This window comes from Ranitomeya imitator, chromosome 2, assembly GCF_032444005.1.
Source record: "Ranitomeya imitator isolate aRanImi1 chromosome 2, aRanImi1.pri, whole genome shotgun sequence".
In the NCBI taxonomy this organism is placed as follows: domain Eukaryota; kingdom Metazoa; phylum Chordata; class Amphibia; order Anura; family Dendrobatidae; genus Ranitomeya; species Ranitomeya imitator.
The window spans coordinates 392,876,855-392,903,288 of NC_091283.1; the positions used below are offsets into that span (position 1 = coordinate 392,876,855).

Genomic DNA, 26,434 nt, shown 5'->3' on the forward strand with positions numbered 1-26,434 from the left:
CTCTATAACTCCCCTGTCCAGCTGCATGGCTGACCTTCTGTTACTTTCCCCTGCCCAGCTGCATGGCTGACCCTCTGTACCTTTCTCCTGCCCATCAGCAGGACTGACCCTCTGTACCTCTCCCCTGCCCAGCCACAGGGCTGACCCTCTGTAACTCTCTCCTGCCCAGCTGCAAGGACTAATCCTCTGTAACTCTCCCCTGCCCAGCTGCAGGGCTGACCCTCTGTAACTCTCCCCTGCCCAGCTGCAGGGCTGAACTTCTGTAACTCTCCCCTTCCCAGCTGTAGGACTGACCCTCTGTAAGTTTCCCCTGCCCAGCTGCCTACAGTCCATAACTATCACGTAAAAGTGACTACAATGAACCATAGCATTTACCATATAGTTACAGTACTATTCATCAGTGTCCTGTAATTACAGTATATCCTACAGCACCACAAATATACCTTTACTAGCTATTGAACCCGTTCTACGCCCGGGTGGCGAGCATTTATATTGGTATATGGTCTCCATCCTGGTATGTGCTGCTCCATCCTGCGTCCCCATCCTGTCATGTGCTGCTCCATCCTGCGTCCCCATCCTGTCATGAGCTGCTCCATCCTGCGCCCCCATCCTTTCATGTGCTGCTCCATCCTGCATCCCCATCCTGTCATGTGCTGCACCCATCCTGCGCCCCCATTCTGTCATGTGCTGCTCCCATCCTGCGCCCCCATCCTGTCATGTGCTGCTCCATCCTGCGTACCCATTCTGTCATGTGCTGCACCCATCCTGCGCCCCCATTCTGTCATGTGCTGCTCCCATCCTGCGCCCCCATTCTGGCATGTGCTGCTCCCATCCTGCGCCCCCATTCTGACATGTGCTGCTCCATCCTGCGTACCCATTCTGTCATGTGCTGCACCCATCCTGCGCCCCCATTCTGTCATGTGCTGCTCCCATCCTGCGCCCCCATTCTGTCATGTGCTGCTCCCATCCTGCGCCCCCATCCTGTCATGTGCTGCTCCATCCTGCGTACCCATTCTGTCATGTGCTGCACCCATCCTGCGCCCCCATTCTGTCATGTGCTGCTCCCATCCTGCGCCCCCATTCTGTCATGTGCTGCTCCCATCCTGCGCCCCCATCCTGTCATGTGCTGCTCCATCCTGCGTACCCATTCTGTCATGTGCTGCACCCATCCTGCGCCCCCATTCTGTCATGTGCTGCATCCATCCTGCGCCCCCATTCTGTCATGTGCTGCTCCCATCCTGCGCCCCCATTCTGGCATGTGCTGCTCCCATCCTGCGCCCCCATTCTGACATGTGCTGCACCCATCCTGCGCCTCCATTCTGACGTGCTGCACCCATCTTGCGCCTCCATTCTGACATGTGCTGCACCCATCCTGCGCCCGCATTCTGTCACTGGCTGCTCCCATCCTGCGTCCCCATCCTGTCATGTGCTGCTGCCATCCTGCGCCCCCGTTCTGTCATGTGCTGCTCCCATCCTGCGCCCCCGTTCTGTCATGTGCTGCTTCCATCCTGCGCCCCCATTGTCATGTGCTGCTGCCATCCTGCGCCCCCGTTCTGACATGTGCTGCTTACATCCTGCGCCCCCGTTCTGTCATGTGCTGCTTCCATCCTGCACCCCCGTTCTGTCATGTGCTGCCCTATTCTGTCATGTGCTGCTCCCATCCTGCGCCCCCGTTCTGTCATGTGCTGCTGCCATCCTGCACCCCCGTTCTGTCATGTGCTGCCCTATTCTGTCATATGCTGCTCCCATCCTGCACCCCCGTTCTGTCATGTGCTGTTCCCATCCATATGCCCCATACGCTGCTCCATAAAGGTTTATGACCCCCATCAGGTGGCGTAAGTAACAAATAGCTGTGGCATGAAGTGCCACAGCCTCATGGCACAGCAATTTGTTACTTACGCTACCTGATTCTTTTCCGGCGCCATTGTCTTGCTCCTCCCGGTGCCGGAAGGAGCAAGACAATGGCGCCGGAAAGGAATGGCGTAAGTAACAAATTGCTGTGGCATGAAGTGCCACAGCCTCATGGCACAGCAAGTTTTTACTTACGCTATTCGTTTCGGGCGCCATTGTCTTGCTCCTGGTGCCGGAATCGGCACCTGCGCAGTCCGCGATTTCCGGCGCCATTTTCTTGAAGACACACAGCAGTGTGTCTTCAAGAAAATGGCGCCGGAAAGCGCGGACTGCGCAGGCGCCGATTCCGGCACCAGGAAGAGCAAGACAATGGCGCCCGAAACGAATAGCGTAAGTAAAAACTTATTATGGCGGCGGATTATTTGCATAATCAGGGCGCACATATGTAGACGGCGTCCCCGTGCTCCCGAACCCCTGCTCTCGGCGGCATTTTTTCTATAATGTAACGCTAGGAGCGTCGCGCCTGCACAGTCTATTAAGGCTTCGGACAGAGTGACGCTCCCAGCGTTATATTATAGATGTTATACATCTGCTATGATTATCCATTCCTTTACACCAGGAATAGGACAGTGAGTTTTCCCGCTTTCCCAGTCTTCAGATCTTAACCCTATAAAGCATCTCTGGGATGAGGTAGAATTGGTTGCTCAGAGCATCTCAGCACCTTCATCTAATTTGCAGCAACTGCAGGAAACTATCCGGTTGGCATGGGCCAGTATTCCTGGGGAACAATTGCAGCGCCCCAGGGTCATGGTCGTTACAGTAATATCATTCTCCTCTAGGGGGGAGTGATGTTACGTTTGAAGGCAATAAAGGAGATCTCTTTACCAGGAATCACAAACCATGTAACACACTTCACACTCCAGTCCACCAGGGATAGCTATGCTCCTATTTATTAGGGCACTCCTCACAATTAGGTAAAACTGGTGGTCTGGATAGGAAGTTAGTCAGAAGCTGGCTGGGCTTCTCCGAGTTAGCTGCTATCTGAGCTCCGCTCAGGTAGTGGGTCCCTGACAGGGGTGGGATCCTGTCAGAGGCCTAGACAGAAGGCCACGGAGCTGCGCCTGCCCCATGTGCGACAGCATCCTAAGAAAGACCTAAGAAAGAGACACGAACAGCGAATTGTATTGTAGAGGGTGAGAAACAAAGTCATAGCAAAAGGAGAGGAAACCAGAAGGAGTTCTTCCCAACACAGGCTGCCTCCTTCTGAGGCGCAAGATCTGGTAGCCGGAACACCGAGGGAGCAACCGTCTCCATGTCTTGCTCCAGAGACCGGCAGGACAGCTAATTCCACGTTACCTGCCCATCCTATACCCAGGATGCACGGTGGCAACTTGTGGGGGCCGGGGCGTGCTAGAGACCCTGTAAAAAGCCCCAGGCCACCAGTCATACGGGTTTGTTCCTATCTATCTGGGGGACAGAGAAAGAGACATAACATCTAGAACACCAACAACAGTTGTGAGGACCTTATGAGACGCTCAGCAGTAAGGTACTACAGCACTCAGGTGCTAGAGGAAGGCTACTGATTTCCACCTGGATAAGGGGACTCTGGATTTGCCTTCAGACCGGCCGGACTCTGCCTGCCCTGTGATCTGGTGCTCTGGACTGTGGATGCTGATTCACTGCATGTTTTCTACTTGGTAGAGATGAGAGGATAAAGCTGATCATAGACATTAGATGGTGTCTGGATCTTCTCACGATTTTCTGGTTATGGAGACTGCTGGTTAGAATTTGGAGACTATGGATGAGGGTACTCTCATACTGGCATATAACAGGGCTGAGTGCTGTGTGGTTTTATTGGATAGCATTCGACCCAGTGTTATACTATGGGGCAGTGGAGATCTACGATTATTTTCTCATGCAGAGTGGAATGAGATATTAATCGCAGCATAATGCGGGTGCATCCGATGACTGGATCACACTCACCCATTCAAGTCTGGCAGAAGTTTGAGCCAAGTATCATTAGCATGGCCCAATTCGCTCTCAGAAGAGAATATGCGCTAGTGTGAATAGACTCTTAGATTTTGTTGTTGTTTGTTGAAATCATTTCACCAAGCAACTATCTGTCTAACTGTTACAATAATTCTTTCAGGGTAAAAATCTTCCCCATATTAATACTACAGAGACATATGTGAGGGGTGATGAGCAGTGTAAAGAGGAGATTCCTACAGATAACCGCACAAGTGAGTAGTGATCACTAAATGCAGAGACGTCACAGGTTCTAATCAGTCACTGGCTTGTAGAGTAACTTTTGATGTTTGTTTTTTCCGGTTGTGTTCACACTGACCTTTGATATGGATTTAGGGGCTGATTCTTTAAGACTGGCACCATGCCAAAAAATTACAGGCCAGTGAGACTTACTTCAATATCAGGGAAGATCTTTGAACAAATTATTAAACAGCATGTATGTACATACTTGGATAAGAATGCAGTAATTAACCAGAGCCAGCATGGGTTCGTAGTAAATAAGACATGCCAGATTAATCTAATTTCCTTCTTTGATGGAATTACTGACTGGGTGGTTCAGCAAAATGCGGTAGATATAGTATATCTCGACTTCAGAAAGGCATTTGATAAAGTATGTCATGCTAACCTTGTTGAAAAAATGACTAAGTATGGGATTGACAAGGCTATGGTTAGGTGGATTCATAAGAGTGGTAATAAATGGTTCCACATCCAATTAGGAGTGTTTCAAGTGGGGTACCACAAGGCTCTATCCTAGCCCCAGTTTTGTTCAACATTTTAAGAAATGATCTAGATAAGGGAACTGAAGGTAAACTGGTCAAATTTGCAGACTATGCAAAGTTAGGGATAGCTAACACTAGATAAGAAAGAGGATTCAGAAGGATCTAGATAAGCTTGAACAGTAGCAGCAACTAATAGAATGGTATTTAACAGGGATAAATGCAAGATTCTTTATCTGGGCAAGAAAAACAAATTGCATCTACAGAATGGGAGGAATAGAAATAAGCAACAACATGTGTGAAAAAGACTTGGGTATAGTAATAGATTACATATGTGCACGAGTCAACTGTGTGACGCAGCAGCAAAAAAGGCAAACACAGTTCTAGGATGTATTAAGAGAAGCATAGAGTCTGGATAACGTTAAGTCATTATCCCCTCTACTCCCCTTTGGTCAGGCCTTATCTGGAATACTGTGTCCAGTTCTGAGCACCACATTTTAAAAAAGACATTGAAAAACTGGAGCAAGTTCAGAGAAGAGCTATCCGCATGGTGAGAGGACTGCAAAGTATGTTCTATGTGGAACGGTTAAAGGATCTGGGACTGTTTAACTTGCAAAATAGAAGGCTAAGAGGAGACTTAATAGCTGTCTACAAATATCTGGAGGGATGTCACAGTGTAGAGTGATCATTATTATTCTCGCTTGCACATGGCAATACGAAAATCAATGGAATGAAACTGAAAGGGAGAAGATACAGATTAGATATTAGAAAAAAACTTTTTGACAGTGATGAGGATAAATAAGTGGAGCAGACTGCAACAAGAGGTGGTGAGTTCTCCATTAATGGAAGTCTTCAAACAGAGACTGGACAGACATCTGTCTGAGATGGTTTATTGAATCCTTGATTGAGCAGAGGTTTCGATACGATGACCCTTGAGGTCCCTTCAAACTCTAACATTCTATCATTCATGCACCTCAGTCTTAATAAAGGGGTGAGATAAAAAATAAGTCTTTGTTCTAAGTACTGTCCATGAATAGCAAAAAAAAAGGGAAGAAGCCAGCACTGCTTATGGTCAGAACGCAATAACTGAAGTGCAATTGCACATAAATTCTAACTGTATTTCAAATATGAGACATTTAGCAAACAATTGATCAATTCTTTGAGCTACCCCGCCACTTCACGGCAATCTCATAATGGGGCAGTCCTAATCTTCGTATTTTATTTACGTTGTGCCATTATGGCTTCCTGAATGTATTAAAAAAAAAAAAAAAAAAAAGGACCACATTAAATGCGAACTGTACCTGGAGCATTTTCAGAATCACTCCCTTGGTGCCAGAAAAGGCAAGCGCAGGTAAAGGCCGATCAGGTCCAGTGCGGACATTTCAGATCTGGCTTCCACACTGCCAAACCCGCACCAAAGATGAAGGGTGTGACAGTCTGAGACACAGGTGCACAATTAACTTGAGCCTGAGGCGGGGCAGGGCTGCTGTGTGTGTGCACAGCAGCCTATCAATCACATTATGTGCAATTGCACTTCAGTTATTGCGTTCTGACCATAAGCAGTGCTGGCTTCTTCCCTTTTTGTTTTTGCTTTGCATTGGTATGTGGCTGACCACCACTGTTGCCGCGCACGCTGGGTTATGTGCGCCGTTCTTTCTGTGTTCACTGTGATTGATAGGCTGCTGTGCACACACACAGCAGCCCTGCCCCGCCTCAGGCTCAAGTTAATTGTGCACCTGTGTCTCAGCCTGTCTCACCCTTCATCTTTGGTGCGGGTTTGGCAGTGTGGAAGCCAGATCTGAAATGTCCGCACTGGACCTGATCGGCCTTTACCTGCGCTTGCCTTTCCTGGCACCAAGGGAGTGATTCTGAAAATGCTCCAGGTACAGTTCGCATTTAATGTGGTCCTTTTTTTTTTTTTTATACATTCAGGAAGCCATAATGGCACAACGTAAATAAAATACGAAGATTAGGACTGCCCCATTATGAGATTGCCGTGAAGTGGCGGGGTAGCTCAAAGAATTGATCAATTGTTTGCTAAATGTCTCATATTTGAAATACAGTTAGAATTTATGTGCAATTGCACTTCAGTTATTGCGTTCTGACCATAAGCAGTGCTGGCTTCTTCCCTTTTTGTTTTTGCTTTGCATTGGTATGTGGCTGACCACCACTGTTGCCGCGCACGCTGGGTTATGTGCGCCGTTCTTTCTGTGTTCACTGTGATTGATAGGCTGCTGTGCACACACACAGCAGCCCTGCCCCGCCTCAGGCTCAAGTTAATTGTGCACCTGTGTCTCAGCCTGTCTCACCCTTCATCTTTGGTGCGGGTTTGGCAGTGTGGAAGCCAGATCTGAAATGTCCGCACTGGACCTGATCGGCCTTTACCTGCGCTTGCCTTTCCTGGCACCAAGGGAGTGATTCTGAAAATGCTCCAGGTACAGTTCGCATTTAATGTGGTCCTTTTTTTTTTTTTATACATTCAGGAAGCCATAATGGCACAACGTAAATAAAATACGAAGATTAGGACTGCCCCATTATGAGATTGCCGTGAAGTGGCGGGGTAGCTCAAAGAATTGATCAATTGTTTGCTAAATGTCTCATATTTGAAATACAGTTAGAATTTATGTGCAATTGCACTTCAGTTATTGCGTTCTGACCATAAGCAGTGCTGGCTTCTTCCCTTTTTGTTTTTACTGTCCATGAATGTTTGTCTCGAAATACACTTTTGAAAACTTTAAATACACTTTTGAACATTTTTCGGTGACCTCTGATATGTAAGGCAGAAATATTACTAGTCAGCCACAGGCTTCACAATTATGTATATATAGATAGCCATTTGAATATCCTAAAAGTATTCCACTAAGCCCAAGGATGTCTTTTCCAATAGGAATTTTTCTCAACGCAAGATGCACCCCCTCTTATAATAATTCAGTATTTAAAGAACTTAATAGAACATACAAAGAACAGATTAGTTCCTGGTTGGAGGCCCTGAGTTCTTAATGACTCACTGTGTGGAACTGGAGCACTTTACTTTCACTTGGCAAGCTGACAGACAAAATGCTAAGATACTAAAATATGCATAATAAATACCAGATATACAGTCATGGCCAAAAGTATTGACACCCCTGCAATTCTGTCAGATAATACTCATTTTCTTCCTGAAAATGATTGCAAACACAAATTCTTTGTTATTATTATCTTCATTTAATTTGTCTTAAATAAAAAAAACACAAAAAGAATTGTCCTAAAGCCAAATTGGATATAATTCCACACCAAACATAAAAAAGGGGGTGGACAAAAGTATTGGCACTGTTCGAAAAATCATGTGATGCTTCTCTAATTTGTGTAATTAACAGCACCTGTAACTTACCTGTGGCACCTAACAGGTGTTGGCAATAACTAAATCACTCTTGCAGCCAGTTGACATGGATTAAAGTTGACTCAACCTCTGTCCTGTGTCCTTGTGTGTACCACATTGAGCATGGAGAAAAGAAAGAAGACCAAAGAACTGTCTGAGGACTAGAGAGACCAAATTGTAAGGAAGCATGAGCAATCTCAAGGCTACAAATCCATCTCCAAAGACCTGAATGTTCCTGTGTCTACCGTGCGCAGTGTCATCAAGAAGTTTAAAGCCCATGGCACTGTGGCTAACCTCCCTAGATGTGGACGGAAAAGAAAAATTGACAAGAGATTTCAACGCAAGATTGTGCGGATGTTGGATAAAGAACCTCGACTAACATCCAAACAAGTTCAAGCTGCCCTGCAGTCTGAGGGTACAACAGTGTCAACCTGTACTATCCATCGGCATCTGAATGAAAAGGGACTGTATGGTAGGAGACCCAGGAAGACCCCACTTCTTACCCCGAGACATAAAAAAGCCAGGCTGGAGTTTGCCAAAACTTACCTGAAAAAGCCTAAAACGTTTTGGAAGAATGTTCTCTGGTCAGATGAGACAAAAGTAGAGCTTTTTGGGCAAAGGCATTAACATAGAGTTTACAGGAGAAAAGAAGAGGCATTCAAAGAAAAGAACACGGTCCCTACAGTCAAACATGGCAGAGGTTCCCTGATGTTTTGGGGTTGCTTTGCTGCCTCTGGCACTGGACTACTTGACCGTGTGCATGGCATTATGAAGTCTGAAGACTACCAACAAATTTTGCAGCATAATGTAGGGCCCAGTGTGAGAAAGCTGGGTCTCCCTCAGAGGTCATGGGTCTTCCGGCAGGACAATGACCCAAAACACACTTCAAAAAGCACTAGAAAATGGTTTGAGAGAAAGCACTGGAGACTTCTATGGTGGCCAGCAATGAGTCCAGACCTGAATCCCATAGAACACCTGTGGAGAGATCTAAAAATGGCAGTTTGGAGAAGGCACCCTTCAAATATCAGGGACCTGGAGCAGTTTGCCAAAGAAGAATGGTCTAAAATTCCAGCAGAGCTTTGTAAGAAACCTATTATTACCGCTGCATGACCATCTCTACCCTCACCTACTGTATTCTCACCCATCCCTTGTAGATTGTGACCCCTCGCGGGCAGGGTCCTCATTCCTCCTGTACCAGTTATGACTTGTATTGTTTAAGATTATTGTACTTGTTTTCATTATGTATACCCCTCCTCACATGTAAAGCGCCATGGAATAAATGGCGCTATAACAATAAATAATAATAATAATAAATAATAATAATTAATGGTTACCGGAAGCGGTTGGTCACAGTTATTTTGGCTAAAGGTTGTGCAACCAAGTATTAGGCTGAGGGTGCCAATATTTTTGTCTGGCCCATTTTTGGAGTTTTGTGTGAAATGATCAATGTTTTGCTTTTTTGTTTCATTCTCTTTTGTGTTTTTTTTCATTTAAGACAAATTAAATGAAGATAATAATACCAAATAATTTGTGTTTGCAATCATTTTCAGGAAGAAAATGAGTATTATCTGACAGAATTGCAGGGGTGTCAATACTTTTGGCCATTACTGTAAGCTATGTTATCCAGAATTTTCTTATTGAGACTATTCTCATTTATCTTTGGATTGTTTTCCACAACTCTTTTGCTATCTTCAAGGACTTCTGTTACCGCTTGCTGTTTCCTTGCTTTTGCTCCTCTGGCCACTAGATTCCAGCAGAGCTACACCAGTATTGTAACAGCATGGTGTATAGACTGGGGCAGTTAGCCATATGACTAATGACAGAAGCTTCTTCTCTAACCTTGACCAAAGTAAATCAGAGAAAGTGATCTTGGCTAATGGTCAGTATATGAATTCAGAGATAATAGGAGATACTTATATTAATTGTCAAGTCTCCCCAATGCAAAGCAGAAAGATCCCAGTAAAGGATGTGCTCTATGTCTCTAGTCTTAAAAGCAATCTGCTATCTGTGAAGAAACTCTCAAGACAAGGAAATTAAGCTACATTTAAAGATGACAGCTGTATCATCTCAAAAGAAGGTCACACACTAGCAGAAGGAAAAATCAAAGATGAGTTGTACCAGCTAAAATGCAAGGGAAATGTACAGTATATACTGCTAAACCTCAACAGCACAAGAATGGTATCCATATACGGCATAGGCTTCTTGCGCATAGAGAGCCAGAAGCAAAAATAGTTCAAAAACAACTTGCGGATGCTATTAGTCGATCTGTGTAATCAGAAAATATACCAATCGTAATAAGGCTTTTGAATAGACCAAAAACATAAGAAAACCTTAACATTTATCAATCTTTATTAGATAAATTACACAGGATTGAAGGATCTCTAATGAATCACCCTATAGTGGCACCTATCCTCTTGCTCTGTCTGACAGAGGAAGTTGGCACCCTAGATTATGTGAGATGGTGCCCCCGGTCCACGACGGCTGTCCCTTATATCCCTAGAAATCCCTAAAATCAACCTTACAAAATTTAAGGGAAAGTACCATTCATACAAAAAATAGCATGATAGCTAGATAGAAAGAAAAAGCAAGAGAAATTAAAGGCAAATAGCAAACCGTGTCTATATCATTCGGCACTTAATATTGTGCCTCTGTTAAAAGGTCACTGCATCCTAATTGAGAAATGCATAAAAAAGCGATGCCTTACGGCTAAGGATAGATGTCTGATTTATAAGATAAATCTTGCTATGACAATAAATGACTCATCATTATGTATAGAGCAACATAAAGGACACCAAAATTCCTCTTACAATGTTTTCAATAAAGGACAGTCCCTGTTTTTCATTTTTGATGAGTAAAGATACATACTGTAAATGCAGACCAGACATAAATAACCCCTAAACAAAGAAATCAGAGGGGCGATAAAAAATACATGATGGTCTATGTTATTCCCACCTTCCAAAGATGCACAAATCTATTTCAGTGCAAAGAAAAATGTGCACTATGACCCTTTTGTAGGTCCATGGCCTATATTGATTTGCATAGAGATTCATTCAAATGATCTCTCATCTCACAAGACAAAAAAACACTTTAAAGTGTCCATGCTTTGTGCTGACGAAATGTATATTCTCTTGTGATAACCTTAATGTGGATTTTTAGTATTTTGTATAACCCCAGCTTTAAGGTAAAAGATAACAGAGACACCACTGATTAAGTCAAGGACATGGTATACATCCAATTCGATATTTTAGACAGATGTATTGTTGATATAGGATGATAATAACAAGCGGGGCTACTTATTCCCTGTTGAACGCCTCAACGCATTTCCCCATGTCTGGCTCGTCAGCAGGCCTAGATTAAGGATCATGTGTGGTCATGACTGAGATCCACGTTGCTGTCAACAAATGTTTTGGCATTAAATGGGAATTGAATATTAAAAACTTCCATAACTAATCTGCCAATGCCCTCCAATAGCCCAGCTAATCTGGAACATCTCTAAAACATATGCATTAAGCCCACATTCTCCTCCCTGCATCGTGGAGAACAGTCGTCAGCCCTAAGTCCCATTCTATAAATTATTTTGGGGGTCCTGTAAACTCTGTATGAATGAGAAACAGTTGGGACCTTCTCTGCGCTGTTAATTCAAACTGATCTAATTGACCCTAGGGCATCTTCCCATTCTTCTGTGAAAATACTACCTACATCATTCTCTCACTTAGCCCAGACTTGTGCCAAGGTTCTAATTGGGCCCACCCGCCCTCCAAAAAAATGTAATAATTAGTCAATTATCGGGATTACAGAAGAGCATATCTCACATAGTAATTTTACTCCTGCTGAAGTCCTAGATTCTTCTTTCATTGCCCCCATAAAGTACTGTATGATGCCAACAAAAGTGCTGCCCAAACACAGTATGATACCCGCATGGTGAATTCCTCCACATGCATATTATAATGATCCTACTGCACCCCACCTTAACTCCCAAGGCAAAGTATGGTGACTACTATCCAACACAGTATGATCCCCAAACTGTGACCTCCACACAGCCTTCCATGCAGTTTAATGAGCCCACATACAGTATATTGGCCCCACAACTCTCCACATTGTATAATTGTCCGCACTAGCCCTCCAAACAGTATAATGGCCCCCACGTAGCCTCCAAATAGTATAATGGGCCCCATATAGCCCTCCATAGAGTATAATTTGTCCCCCATGATCCTTCATTTAGTATAATGCACTTCCCTTGGTCTTCCATACCATATAATGTGCCCCTCATGATCCTTCATATAATATAATGAATCCCCATGGTTCTCCATACACTATAATGTACCCCACATGGTCCTCCATACACTATAATGCATTCCCCATGATCCCCCATCCACTATTGTGCACCTTCCCATGGTCCTCCATACAATATAATGCACTCCACATGGTCCTCCATAGAATATAGTGTACCCCCATCGTTCTCCATACAATATAATGCACCCCTATGGTTTACCATACTCTATTATGGCCAAGAGCCACTGATTTAAAAAAACAAACAAATATAACACACACACAATATAGTGCACCCCCATGGTCCTCCATACACTATACCGCACCCCCCATGGTCCTCCAGACACTATAATGCACCCCCATGGTCATCCACTCACTATAATGCAGTCCCCCATGGTCCTCCATGCACTATAATGCACCCCTCATGGTCCTCCATACACTATTCTGCACCCTCCCATGGTCCTCCATACAATATAATGCATCCCTATGGTTTACCATACTCTATTATGGCCACCAGCCACTGATTAAAAAAACAAACAAATATAATACACACCTCCTCATTCCACCTGATGCCCCAGTCTCCTGAGTCTGCTGACTCTCCCTCTTCCATCATCACTGCTCGCTCTGATGTCCGATGGAGGGCCCTGGTGCAGGTGCTGACTTGTAGAGGGGGAAGCGGTGTGGCCGATGACACCGGGTCCCCCTGTTTCATGGACCCCATAGCAGTCGCGTGGCCACTATTCTGTGGTCTGGATTACATTTTGTATATATAACCCTCAAAAAAACTTGTTAAAAGATGTATTAGTATTATATTGCTCATCCATTGGGTACAGTTCATTGCTATATAAGCCTCAAAAAACCTTGTTAAAAATGTATTGGTATTATATTGCTCACCCATAGACTATTCCGTGGTCTGGAGTCCATTTCGTTGTTATAAAAGAATCAAAAAACTTGTTAAAAAATTGATCGGTATAATATATTGCTCACCCATAGACTTTTACATATTCTTGGGTAGATTTTGTTGCTATATAATCCTCCAAAAACTTGTTCAAAATTTTAGACTGTGTGCACACGTTGCAGAGTGGGTGCGTTTTTGTCGCATTTTTTCTATTTGTATGTGTGGCAAAACCTGATAACAACAGCAAAGTGAATGAGAAACCTAAAGCGTCATGCACATTGAGTATTTTTGATTTGCAGCTTTGGTGCAGAAAATAATCTTTGCTCTGCGTTTTTCAACCAAAAACACAGGAAAAAAGCACCAAAAACGTGCAATTTTGCAGCTGTGTTTTTCCTGCCAAGAGATGCAGAGATGGTGCAAAAATTTTACTCAACGTGTACACATACCCTTATCGGTATATTGCTCACCCATAGACTATTCCATGGTCTGGAGTACATTTCCTTGGTATATAACCCTCAAAAGTGCATAGCCTTTGAGTGTAGGAGTGCCAATACGTGACAATTTGAACAGAATATGTATGAGGTCCTCCTTTATGTCCAATACAGGGTGTATCTGAGTCCCTTGTTTTTAGCAGATCCTGCTTTCTTCATAAATTACACTGACACTCCTATTTCTTTAATTTAAAAATAATAATTTTGGTTTACTTAACTTATATATGGGTTTTTAATCCTTATTAAATTTTGCCTTTTAAACAAGTCATTATATAGGAAAAAATGTTTCTTCACTTTTTTTTCTGTAAAATTAAATTTATGGTCAGTTTGGAATGTTTTGTTGTCACTCCTTAAACTGGAGTAAGAGTGTGACACCATTGTTCTCAGCAGCGATTTGGAGTCAGAGATGCTTCCAGTGGTCTTCCCCATCCTGTTCTCCTTCCATTGCCCACTTCCTATCTGTGGAGACGCGTGGGTCGATGGGCGTCCAGGTCCGCTAGCCAAAAACTGCATGGACCAGGGATCGTCACGCAGAACACCTGCTCTCCCTTTAACGTGGGCATAACGCTACTCAGATAACACAGGATGAGGGTAAAACAGTGTGGCAATGCTTTATTGAATCTCAAAACAGGCATATAACACATAGAACAGTCCCAGCACTGTACCTAAGATGGTGCACACTGCAAAGCCTCACCCTTCCGCTGACTTGCCGGCATAATAGCAGCTGTTACTACAGATCTTCAAGGGTCGCTACCTGTGGCATGCACACAGAGAGGATGTAACAACAAGCTTATTAAGATGACAGTCCAGTGAGTCCATACAAGGTACAAGGCCAGTTGATCCGAGGATCACAACCTGGCTTTATCTTCCAGGGTCGACTACTCCACTTGTGGCACGCACACAGAGAGGAGGTAACGACAAGCGCAGGTAGATGACAGTCTACAAGGCCAGTTAACCCAAGAGACACAGCCTGGCTTCTCCAAATGTCTCCATGGAACCAGGCGACCAGCAGGTCCCAATCGTGGCTTTCTCCAAATGTATCCATGGTTCAGTGATGGTCAATGGAGCAAATCTGTATTCTTCCAACCAGAGCCGAAAAGCCCTAGGTTGTTTCCTGTAGAATGATAGATCCATGTCCCTCGTGATAGTGCCATAATGAATTGGCTGCAGTCCTGTCTCTGGTCCCTTTGGTGTTAGGATGTCTTGGCAGGATCTCTGGCTGTCTTTCTTAGTCTCTCTGTCTGAGTCTCTTCATACAGGGGCATATAACTTATTTTTAGAATAAGGCCCCTTTCGCACATCATTTCTTTTCCATCAGTTTTAATCCATCCAATTTTGAAAAAAATGGATCCGGCTACTGATACCACCGGATCCGTTTTTTTTCTCATAGACTTGTATTAGCGATGGATTGCGACGGATGGCCTCACGTTTCATTCATCGTTCACCGCATCCGTTGAAAATTGTTTGTCCGGCAGCCGGAGACAACGGACGAAGTAACGTTTTTTGTGTATGTTGAGAAAACGTCGACGGATTCCATTTTTTTAAACTGAGCATGCTCTGATCCAATTAGCCAGATCCATCGAGCCAACGGATTGTGACTGACGGCAAAAAAAACTGATGTGTGAAAGAGGCCTTACCCAGTCTCCTTCAGTCCAGCATCACAGGGGAAGAATGGTGATGAAATCAAGTTGCAATACTTGATTATTTAATCTATTTGCATAGTTTTTCCCTTTCTGCTTTCGAAGTTAACAAACTGGCTCCATAACACAATGCATAATTAGCCTATCAGCAAACATCACTAGTCCTCAAAGATAAGAGCACACTATGTTATATGAAATATCAGGTTACAAGCCAATATTATAGGCTTACACATGCAAAAGTATAGATAACAGCCTATTCTTCTTGGTTTGCTAAAAATAGTCATCTGGGTAATTAAGATACAATACCGTGTCTTCACACCATCCATTTGAACATTTTCACTGCCCCCTAGACCTCTTTGTATGGTCTGCCGCAAAATACAGTACAGACCAAAAGTTTGGACACACCTTCTCATTTAAAGATTTTTTCAGTATTTTCATGAGTATGATAATTGTAAATTCACACTGAAGGCATCAAAACTATGAATTAACAAATGTGGAATTATATACTTAACAAAAAAATGTGAAACAACTGAAATTATGTCTTTTATTCCAGGTTCTTCAAAGTAGCCACCTTTTGCTTTGATGACTGCTTTGCACACTCTCGGCATTCTCTTGATGAGCTTCAAGAGGTAGTCACCGGAAATGGTTTTCACTTCACAGGTGTGCCCTGTCAGGTCTACTAAAGGTACCGTCACATTTAGCGACGCTGCAGCGATCTACACAACGATGTCGATCGCTGCAGTGTCGCTGTGTGGTCGCTGGAGAGCTGTCACACAGACAGCTCTCCAGCGACCAACAATTCCGAAGTCCCCGGGTAACCAGGGTAAACATCGGGTTACTAAGCACAGGGCCGCGCTTAGTAACCCGATGTTTACCCTGGTTACCAGTGTAAATGTAAAAAAAAAAAAAACACTACATACTTACATTCCGGTGTCTATCGCGTCCCCCGGCATTCTTCTTCCCTGCACTGTGTAAGCGCCGGCCATAAAGCAGAGCGGTGACGTCGCCGCTGTGCTCTTGCTTTACGGCGCTGACAGTGCAGGGAAGCAGAACGCCGGGGGACGCGACAGACACCGGAATGTAAGTATGTAGTGTTTTTTTTTTACATTTACACTGGTAACCAGGGTAAATATCGGTCCTGCGCTTAGTAACCCGATGCTTACCCTGTGAAGACATCGCTGAATCGGCGTCACACACACCGATTCAGCGATGTCTGCGGGAGATCCAGCGACGAAATAAAGTTCTGGACTTTCTGCTCCGACCAACGATGTGACAGCAGGATCCAGATCGCAGCTGCGTGTCAAACACAACGATATCGCTATCCAGGACGCTGCAACTTCACAGATCGCTAGCGATATCGTTGTTAAGTTGTTCAGTGTGAAGGTACCTTTAGTGGGATTTCTTGCCTTATAAAAGGGGTTGGGATCATCAATTGTGTTGAGCAGAAGTCTGGTGGATACACAGCTGATAGTCCTACTGAATAGACTGTTAGAATTTGTATTATTGCAAGAAAAAAGCAGCTAAGTAAAGAAAAACTAGCGGCCATCAATTACTTTAAGAAATGAAGGTCAGTCAGTCCGAAAGATTGGGAAAACTTTGAAAGTGTCCCCAAGTGCAGTTGCAAAAACCATCAAGCGTACAAAGAAACTGGTTCACATGAGGACCGTGTCAGGAAAGGAAAACCAAGAGTCACCTCTGCTTCTGAGGATAAGTTTATCCGAGTCACCAGCCTCAGAAATCACAGGTTAACAGCAGCTCAGATTAGAGACCAGATTAATGCCACACAGAGTTTTAGCAGCAGACACATCTCTACAACAACTGTTAAGAGGAGACTTTGTGCAGCAGGCCTTCATGGTAAAATAGCTGCTAGGAAACCAATGCTAAGTACAGACAACAAGCAGAAGAGACTTGTTTGGGCTAAAGAATACAAGGAATGGACATTAGACCAGTGGAAATCTGTGCTTTGGTCTGATGGGTCCAAATTTGAGATCTTTAGTTCCAACCACCGTGTCTTTGTGCGACGCAGAAAAGGTGAATGGATGGACTCTACATGCCTGGGTCCCACTGTGAAGCATGGAGGAGGAGGTGTGATGGTGTGGGGGTGCTTTTCTGGTGACACCGTTGGGGATTTATTCAAAATTGAAGGCATACTGAACAAGCATGGCTACCACAGCATCTTGCAGCGGCATGCTATTCCATCCGGGTTTGCATTTAGTTGGACCATCATTTATTTTTCAACATGACATTGACCCCAAACACACGTCCAGGCTGTGTAATTGCTATTTGACCAAGAAGGAGAGTGATGGAGTGCTACGCCAGATGACCTGGCCTCCACAGTCACCAGACCTGAACCCAATCGAGATGGTTTGGGGTGAGCTGGACCGCAGAGTGAAGGCAAAAGGGCCATCAAGTGCTAAGCATCTCTGGGAACTCCTTCAAGATTGTTGGAAGACTATTTCTGGTGACTACCTCTTGAAGCTCATCAAGAGAATGCCAAGAGTGTGCAAAGCAGTCATCAAAGCAAAAGGTGGCTACTTTGGAGAACTTGAAATATAAGACATATTTTCAGTTGTTTCACACTTTATTGTTAAGTATATAATTCCACATGTGTTAATTCATAGTTTTGATGCCTTCAGTGTGAATTTATAATTTTCATAGTCATGAAAATACAGAAAAATCTTTAAATGAGTAGGTGTGTCCAAACTTTTGGTCTGTACTGTAGCTTTGCTTTCCCATGGACTCCTATTATACTCTTTACTCGAAATGAGAATCCGATCATTAGTAATTGCTCGATTTGAGCAACAAGCACTCGAGCATTTTAGTGCTCGCTCATCCCTACTTAAAAATTATGTTAAATATTCAATATTTTGTCAGTTTGAGGACAAACCTGTCCCCTCACCATCCTTTTAAATGATAAATACATGCATTTTTCCTCGGAACCCTTGCCAAATTAGCTATGAGAGCTTCCTGCCTTGAGAGATTCTTGAGAGGATAAGGCCAGCACATTAGGACTATCATCCACTTCCTCCTTAACAGCTAGGGCCAGGTACTGGGATCCTGTGGGGGATTTAGCTTGTGTCCTCTGCAGATGTGACCCTGAAGTACCATGAGAAACATTATGGGCAAACTTTCCCAGCCTTCCCGCAATGTCCCCAGATACATATATTTGCCTCTTCAAGCTAGGTGTTCTGGCGCCATCTTGGTATTCATATAGTTCACCCTCCTGACCCATTTTTTGCTGCTGGCCATGGCCAATTCAGACATACACACACCTATTTTGCAGGAGAGTCTGTCAGGAACACACATCAGCAGTAGTACCTGAGAGCCGGGGCTTTTAAGACCCATGTTCGTTTTCATCATGTCACTGCTGTGAAACTCCCGTGTTTCCTCTGTACCAGAGGTATGTCTCACGGCAATTTTTTTCCCTCTGTCTGCCTTGCTTCTCTTCAGTGTGCCAGGACCAGGCACCTAAAATGGCTACCCTCTCCTCTCAGCGTGGCAGCACACCAGGATCCTCTTGCAGCAGCACAGCGTGTCCAGACCCCGCGGCTTATTACAGACCACACCAGAGTCACCTCTGTCCCTCCATCATTGTCAGGCACCCTTTTTGGCCAAGGAAAATAGGGTTTAACACAGGATTCTTAGGCAGGATGGCAGAAGCTCTCTCTATTTGCTTCCACTCAGTGCAAGAGCATGGCCCTTGAGACCTTTTGTGTGATCACTGAATTTGTACACCAGGGACACTACTGATCAGCTGAGAAAGATCGTGGGTATCACATTGAAATCTGACATGCTGCTCGCCAGTATAGACTTAGAAACCTTGTATTTGTCAATCCTGCATAACAGGGGCCTAGAAGAAATGTCTTTTTTTTTTCTAAAGACCTGTGGTCGTCATATGGAAAAACCTTAATTATTTCACCTTTTAAGTTTTACAGTTTTGCCTTACCAATAACTTTTTTTCTATTTAACAGGAAGTTCTTCCATCAGCTCCGGGGCACAACGACAAGATGCCCCTGTGTCTTGCCTTATGCTAACTTGATCCTGGGCTGGTGGGAGGAAACTTTTTGTTTTTGGTGATGATGTCCACCATGGTGTTGAGAACATTGTTTTTTTGGTCAAGATACAATGAATACGTGTTCGTCATATGAAAAGATGGTACCACTGAGTTTGCATGTTTTTTAAGTTTTCTTAATGTTAACAACTTAGATCTATATAATCTCACAGCCTATGCGGATAATGTAAGAAATGTCAAAACTTAGGAGGACTATGATACACCCTGTATTAGACATAAAGGAGGGCCTCATATAAATTCTGTTAAAATTGCTGGGTAGTGGGACTCCTAGATTCAAAGCCTATGCACTAAGTGCAATAGCTGCCACAAATTAGGAGGGCCTGCAATACACCATCATAGAGAAGTGCCTCAGAAAACATTTTTTCCTATTTTTAAGGAATGGGTCTCCTAAACTGGTAAAGCCTATGCACTAAGTGCAATGGCTGCCAAAAATTAGAAAGAGGAACTGCGTGAGAGCCACCTGATGACACTTTAACAATTTGGAGAGACAAAATTATGAACCTGTTGATATGGAGGTGGAGGTTTAGAAGAAAAAGAAGAAACCATAATCTGTATACCCTTTTTTGGATGGGAAGGGCTGCAAGTGAATACACCAGAAAACAGGAACATTTCAATTGGCTTTATGTTCCGTTGCTGTCATCTAATGAGGTTATGAAGTCTGGGCCAATCCAGGCCTTGTTCATTTTAATAAGTCAGCCTGTCAGCATATTCAGTTGACATACAGATGCACCGATCAGTTATTATGCCCCCGGCAGTCACTAAAAACCTGACAAAATGCTAGTGGCAGGGCAGCCAGCACCTCCAAAGCATAGAGGAACAGTTCATGCCATGTGTTCAGCTTGGATACCCAATAGTTGTACAGAGGAATGATGGAGGATGCTGGTATGGTCGGCTAGGTACTCCTTCACAATCTTGCAAAACTTTTCCCTCCTTGTCAAACTACCCCGGCCATCACGGTCTGGGTGCTGGGAGGGATCAATGAAACTGTAGCAGAGTTTTGATAGTGCCCCCCTGCCACTGTTGGTCCTGGTGTGTGTCTTCCTCACCTCCTCTTTGGTTGCCCGACAAACTATTGCCACTGCTGCCAGCATTATCAGATGGGAATTTTTGTACTAATTGTTACACTAGGGCATACTGGTATTGTACCATTTTACTAGCCCTCTCTACCACATTTAGTAGAGATGGAAAGTTCTCTTTGTAGCTGGGTCAAGAAGGTTGAACTACCAGTAATCAGTGTTGGCCCAATGTGCGTATAACGCTAGGATCATGGGAAAAGCAGCGTGACATAATCAGCCATGTGTGCCAGACTACCAACAGGCAAAACTTCCCTGTCCCCACCAGGAGGACGACTTTCCATCTCCTCCTCCTCCCTATCCTCCTGCTCTTCTGCCCATCCACGCTGCATAGATGGGATGTGAGCATTTAAGGCAGGGATCCCCAACTCCAGGCCTCGAGGGCCGCCAACAGTGCAGGTTTTCAGGATTTCTTTAGTATTGCATCGGTGGTAATGTCATCATCTGCACAGGTGATGATTCCAACCCCTGTGCAATACTAAGGAAATCCTGAAAACCTGCACTGTTGGCGGCCCTCGAGGCCTGGAGTTGGGGACCCCTGATTTAAGGACACAGAGGCGGGATGATTACCCTGATTATGGCGTCATCACCGCACATCATCTTGGTTGATTCTTCAAAGTTTTGTAGAACCTCACAAATGTCAGACATCCATGCCCACTAGTCGGTTATGTGTGGATTCAAACCAGAATACCGACGGGCGTGTTGTAGCAGGTATTTAACTACTGCCCTCTGTTGCTCACAAAGCCTTGCCAACATATGTAGTGTGGATTTCCAACTCGTGGTCATGTCACCCACCAGTCGGTGAGGTGGCCAGGGTCATGAAGTTGGAATCTGTGTCCATTTTGGTAGATTCTATATAAAATAGACCCACTCAGACTCCTAAAATATATAATGTGTTGGTACATTGGGTGCTGTAGCTCAGTGCAGGATGTTGTTGTTGTTGTAAATGTTTTCATAATAATTTGGGAAGTTATAAAATGTCCTAGAAATGTCTGCTCTATTCCTGATCTTAGGAACAAGGCTTTTAGTTGAGATGAATCTATTCTGCACTTTATGTACATGCTCAGTAATGAGGCAGTGCTGTGGAATTTGAATCAGAGTCAGAAGTCAAGGAAATTGAGGAGTCAGAGTTTGAGTCGGTTGTGAGGCTTATCGACCCCACAGCCCTGGAGGTGGATCTTGCAAACACTGCTGCAGCTCTGCCAGTCTGGCGGCAGCTGTAGCTGACTTGCGGAAATTGGCGCACATTTGGTATACATTCACAAGTAGCTCAGGTAAATCTGGGTAGGTTTTCAGAAACCACTGAACCATTAAGTTGAGCATGTGGGCCAGGCATGGTACATATACGAGCTTGCCAAGCTTCAGAGCTGAAACCAGGTTACTGCCACTATCCCATATGACCATGGTATGTTCAGTGGCAAAAGCGACAGATCTGTCTGGTCTGTCTGTTGTGCCTTTCCACATCTGCAGCGGTGTGCTGTTTGTCACCTAAACAAATTAGTTTTAGCAGAGCCTATTCCGCTTCACCGAGGCAGTGTTGCATTGCTTCCAGCTTGCGACTGATATGGATGACCTGCTCAGAGGTGACAATTTGGAGATAGAGGATGAGGAAATGGTGCAGGAACTGGTGTAGAAGGTGGAGGAAACCCTAATGGAAGCAGGGCCAGCTATCCTTCGCATCTGTAGTACATGTGCCATACCAGGGGCCGACTCTGTCTCCAAAAGATTCCCCGAGTTTGCCGTCAAGTTAATGTAGCGTCCCTGGCCACAAGCACTTGTCCACATGTCAATCATTAAGTGGACCTTCCCAGTAACTGTGTTGGTCAGGGCATGAGTGATGTTATGGGACACATGCTGGTGTAAAGCTGGGATGGTACAACAAGAAAAAAAGTGGCAACTGGGGACTGAGTACCAAGGGATGGCCGCTGCCATGAAAGTGCTGAAAGCGCCTGTGTTCACAAGCCTAAATGGCATTATTTCCAGAGCAAGCAGTCTGGCAATGTGCCCGTTTAATGTTTGGGCAGCTGGATATTTTCTTTTCCATTCAAAGGTCTGAGGTAGGGACTGCTGAGCGCTGCACTGGGACAAGGAATGCTACGTGGTTGCTGATGGTGCTTGCGAATGTGCAGCGACAAGTGAAGAGCATGAGGCATCCACGCCAGTGTCTTGTACAGGGGATTGGCAAGCACATAGCACAGGGGAAGAGGCAGTGGTGTCATCCACAGAAACTGATTGTGGACCAGGTGTTCAGCCCATCTAGTCAGGTGCTTTGATGACATGTGCCTAAGCATTCTGATGGTTGTCAGGCTGGTAGTGGTCAGGCCCTTACTGATCTTGGTATGGCACAGATTGCAAAAGACCATTCTTTTATCATCTGCACTTTTTCTAAAAAGATGCCAGACTGGGGGACACCTAACCATTGGAACTTGTCGTGTGTGGGTGCTCTGGGGAAGTTGCCTGCCTTCTCCCTCTAGCCACCTGACTGCCTCTTCCTGCCTGCTGCGGATCCTCCACCTTCATCTGTTCTACTGTTCTCCCTATGTATGGCACCTTCACAGGTTGAGTCAATGACATCATTGTTCATCACCTCCTCTTCCACTTTCGCACTCTGGTCCTCCTGACTTGTTGACTTAACAACATCACTCTTTGGCAATAGTGTCTCATCATCACCTACCTCTTGAGACACTAATTGCCATTCCCCACCATCATCTCCTACTGACCATGGCTGCTCAAAAGTTTGGGCATCACCATATCCGATCGCCTCATGTCCCTCTTGAAATGTGCAGGGTGAGAAGCCAGAATCAATCGATTGAAATATAAAGAGCTCCTCAAAGTATCTCCTGGGCCTCACCATGGTGGGAGGAAGGAGGATCAGGGTGAGGATTATGTGGTTCAGACTCTTGGCTAGTGAGAATTGACCATATGGAAGACAGGATAGTGCTGGGAAACATACTGGAAGCATTATCGGCCATCCAACTGACCACCTGTTTGCACTGTACTGACTTCAAGAGTGGTGTCCTGTGCCCCCATTCAAAGTGGGACAGGGTGCTAGGTCTTAACCCCTTAGTGACAGAGCCAATTTGGTACTTAATGACCAGGCCAATTTTTACAATTCTGACCACTGTCACTTTATGAGGTTATAACTCTGGAACGCTTCAACGGATCCCGCTGATTCTGAGATTGTTTTTTCGTGACATATTGCACTTCATGTTAGTGGTAACATTTCTTCGATATTACTTGCGTTTATTTATTAAAAAAACGGAAATATGGCGAAAATTTTGAAACTTTTGCAATTTTCAAACTTTGAATTTTTATGCCCTTACATCAGAGAGATATGTCACACAAAATGGTCAATAAACAACATTTCCCATATGTCTACTTTACATCAGCACAATTTTGGAAAAAAAAAAAATTATTAGGGAGTTATAAGGGTTAAAATTTGACCAGCAATTTCTTATTTTTACAGCAAAATTTACAAAACCATTTTTTTTAGGGACCACCTCACATTTGAAGTCAGTTTGAGGGGTCTATGTAGCAGAAAATGCCCAAAATTGACACCATTCTAAAAACTGCACCCCTCAAGGTGCGCAAAACCACATTCAAGAAGTTTATTAACCCTTCAGTTGCTGCACAGGAACTGAAGCAATGTGGAAGGAAAAAATGAACATTTTACTTTTTTTCACAAATATTTTACTTCAGAATCAATTTTTTTTATTTTCACATGTGTAAAAAAAGAAAATGAACCACATCATTTGTTGTGCAATTTGTCCGGAGAATGCCGATACCCCATATGTGGGGAGGGACCACTATTTGGGTGCACAGTAGAGCTCAGGAGGGAAGGCGCGCCATTTGGCTTTTTCAACATAGAATTCCCTGGAATTGAGATCGGACACCATGTCGCGTTTGGAGAGCCCCTGATGTGCCTAAACAGTGGAAACCCCCCACAAGTGACACCATTTTGGAAACTAGACCCCCTAAGGAACTTATCTAGGTGTGTGGTCAACACTTTGAACCCCCAAGTGCTTCACACAAGTTTATAACGTAGAGCCGACAAAATTAAAAATCATTTTTTTTCCACAAAAATGATCTTTTCACCCCCAATTTTTTATTTTCCCAAGGGTAGCAAGACAAAATAGACCCCAAAAGTTGTTGTGCAATTTGTCCTGAGTATGTCGATACCCCGTATGTGGGGGTAAACCTCTGTTTGGGTGCACAGTAGAGCTCAGAAGGGAAGGAGCGCCATTTGACTTTTTCAACATAGAATTCTCTGGAATTGAGATCGGACACCATGTCGCGTTTGGAGAGCCCCTGATGTGCCTAAACAGTGGAAACCCCCCACAAGTGACACCATTTTGGAAACTAGACCCCCTAAGGAACTTATCTAGGTGTGTGGTCAACACTTTGAACCCCCAAGTGCTTCACACAAGTTTATAACGTAGAGCCGACAAAATTAAAAATCTTTTTTTTTTCACAAATATGATCTTTTCACCCCCAATTTTTTATTTTCCCAAGGGTAGCAAGACAAAATAGACCCCAAAAGTTGTTGTGCAATTTGTCCTGAGTATGTCGATACCCCGTATGTGGGGGTAAACCTCTGTTTGGGCGCACTGCGGAGCTTGGAAGGGAAGGCGCGCCGTTTGACTTTTTAATCTCTTAATTGTGAGAGCGGACGTCATTTTGGGTTTGTAGATGTGCCTAACAGCAGAAACCCCCCACAACTGACCCCGTTTTGGAAACTACACCCCTCAAAGATTTTAATCAGGGGTATATTGAGCAATTTGAACCCACATGTATGACACAGAGTTTGATAACATTAGGTTGTCATATTGAAAAAATTCATTTTTTTCCACGAGAATCTTGTTTTAGACCTGAATGTCTCGATTTTTCAGAAATAACATCAAAAAGTGGACCCCACAATTCGTTACCCACTTTATTATGAGTGCAGCAATATCCCATATGTAGTAAAAAAGTTCTGTTTGGACAAATGGCAGGGCTTGGACAGAAAGGGGCACAATGTGACAAATTTGGCTTTATTTGAAATTGAAGATCCAGGACCCATTCAAAGCTTCTAGAGACATTGAGCAAAAAAGAAAATCCTTCCAGGAATTATTACTCACAGAGGGAGGCATGCTCCTAAAACACAATGGCTGACTATAAAATTGGTCTTGCTAACAAAACAGTTGTCCCGCATTTGCGTATATTGTAGCAGGAAGAATAAACTGTACTGGAATGAAGGGCAAAATGTGTAGGAAAATGCAGCCAACTATGTGGCAAAGCGGAGTTTGTTCCAAAGATGAAAGAACACCATCAGGGCTAGAATGGCAGACACTTTCAGAGACTGGTCGTACAACGTCCTTTTAGCTCCATCAATCCCTATATGAGAGACGAATGTGCCAATAGACGTGGTACACCATAGCAAGCTCCCACCCGCCAAGGTCAGAACCGCTATATGCACAAAACAACCAGTTCTCTATAGAAAGTATTGTCTGGTACCAGAGGTTCGGCAAGAACCATAAAGTAAAGCCCATAGTGTATAAGTACGGAACTTCCTCATTTTTTAGAAATCCTACAATAAAATGATCATGCCCGTATCATCAACATAAATATAAGTAATATAAATGGAAGCCAAAGTTTTGTGTAGCAAGACAGTTATAAAAACAGTCAAAGTTAGATAAATGGTCAAAAATGTTTGAGTAATAAAGTCCTAGAATTCATTTTCAGATAATCTCACTTTTCAAGATCATTTCTGGGGTCCACATTCTAACGCTTATTGACATAGGTACGTGGACGAGAATTTGTTGGAATAGTAGTTTGGTATGGGATTGATCGAGTCGTAGAATTTTCAGATGACCTGACTTTGCAAGAACATTTGTGGGGTCCACACTCTAGAGCGTACAGACGTGGGTATGTGGATGAGAATTTGTTGGGATAGTAGTTTGGTATGGGATTGATCAAATTCTGGAATTAATTGTGAAATGGGGTAAAATGGGATCTACTAATTAAAATATTTATCAATTGTTCCAAATTGTACTACTGGGGCC

The 26,434-nt window shown here is 44.0% G+C and overlaps 1 protein-coding gene across 3 annotated transcripts in view; it reads left to right on the top strand.

The window, feature by feature from the left end:
* The window catches only part of LOC138667004 (zinc finger protein 665-like), a 71,388-nt gene that overhangs the window by 21,248 nt on the left and 23,706 nt on the right, over positions 1 to 26,434 (top strand). For all 3 annotated transcript variants that reach the window (XM_069755222.1, XM_069755224.1, XM_069755223.1), the window contains exon 6: positions 4,001 to 4,091. In XM_069755222.1, coding sequence (XP_069611323.1) covers positions 4,001 to 4,091 — 91 coding nt within the window. The remainder of the gene's footprint in view (positions 1 to 4,000; positions 4,092 to 26,434) is intronic.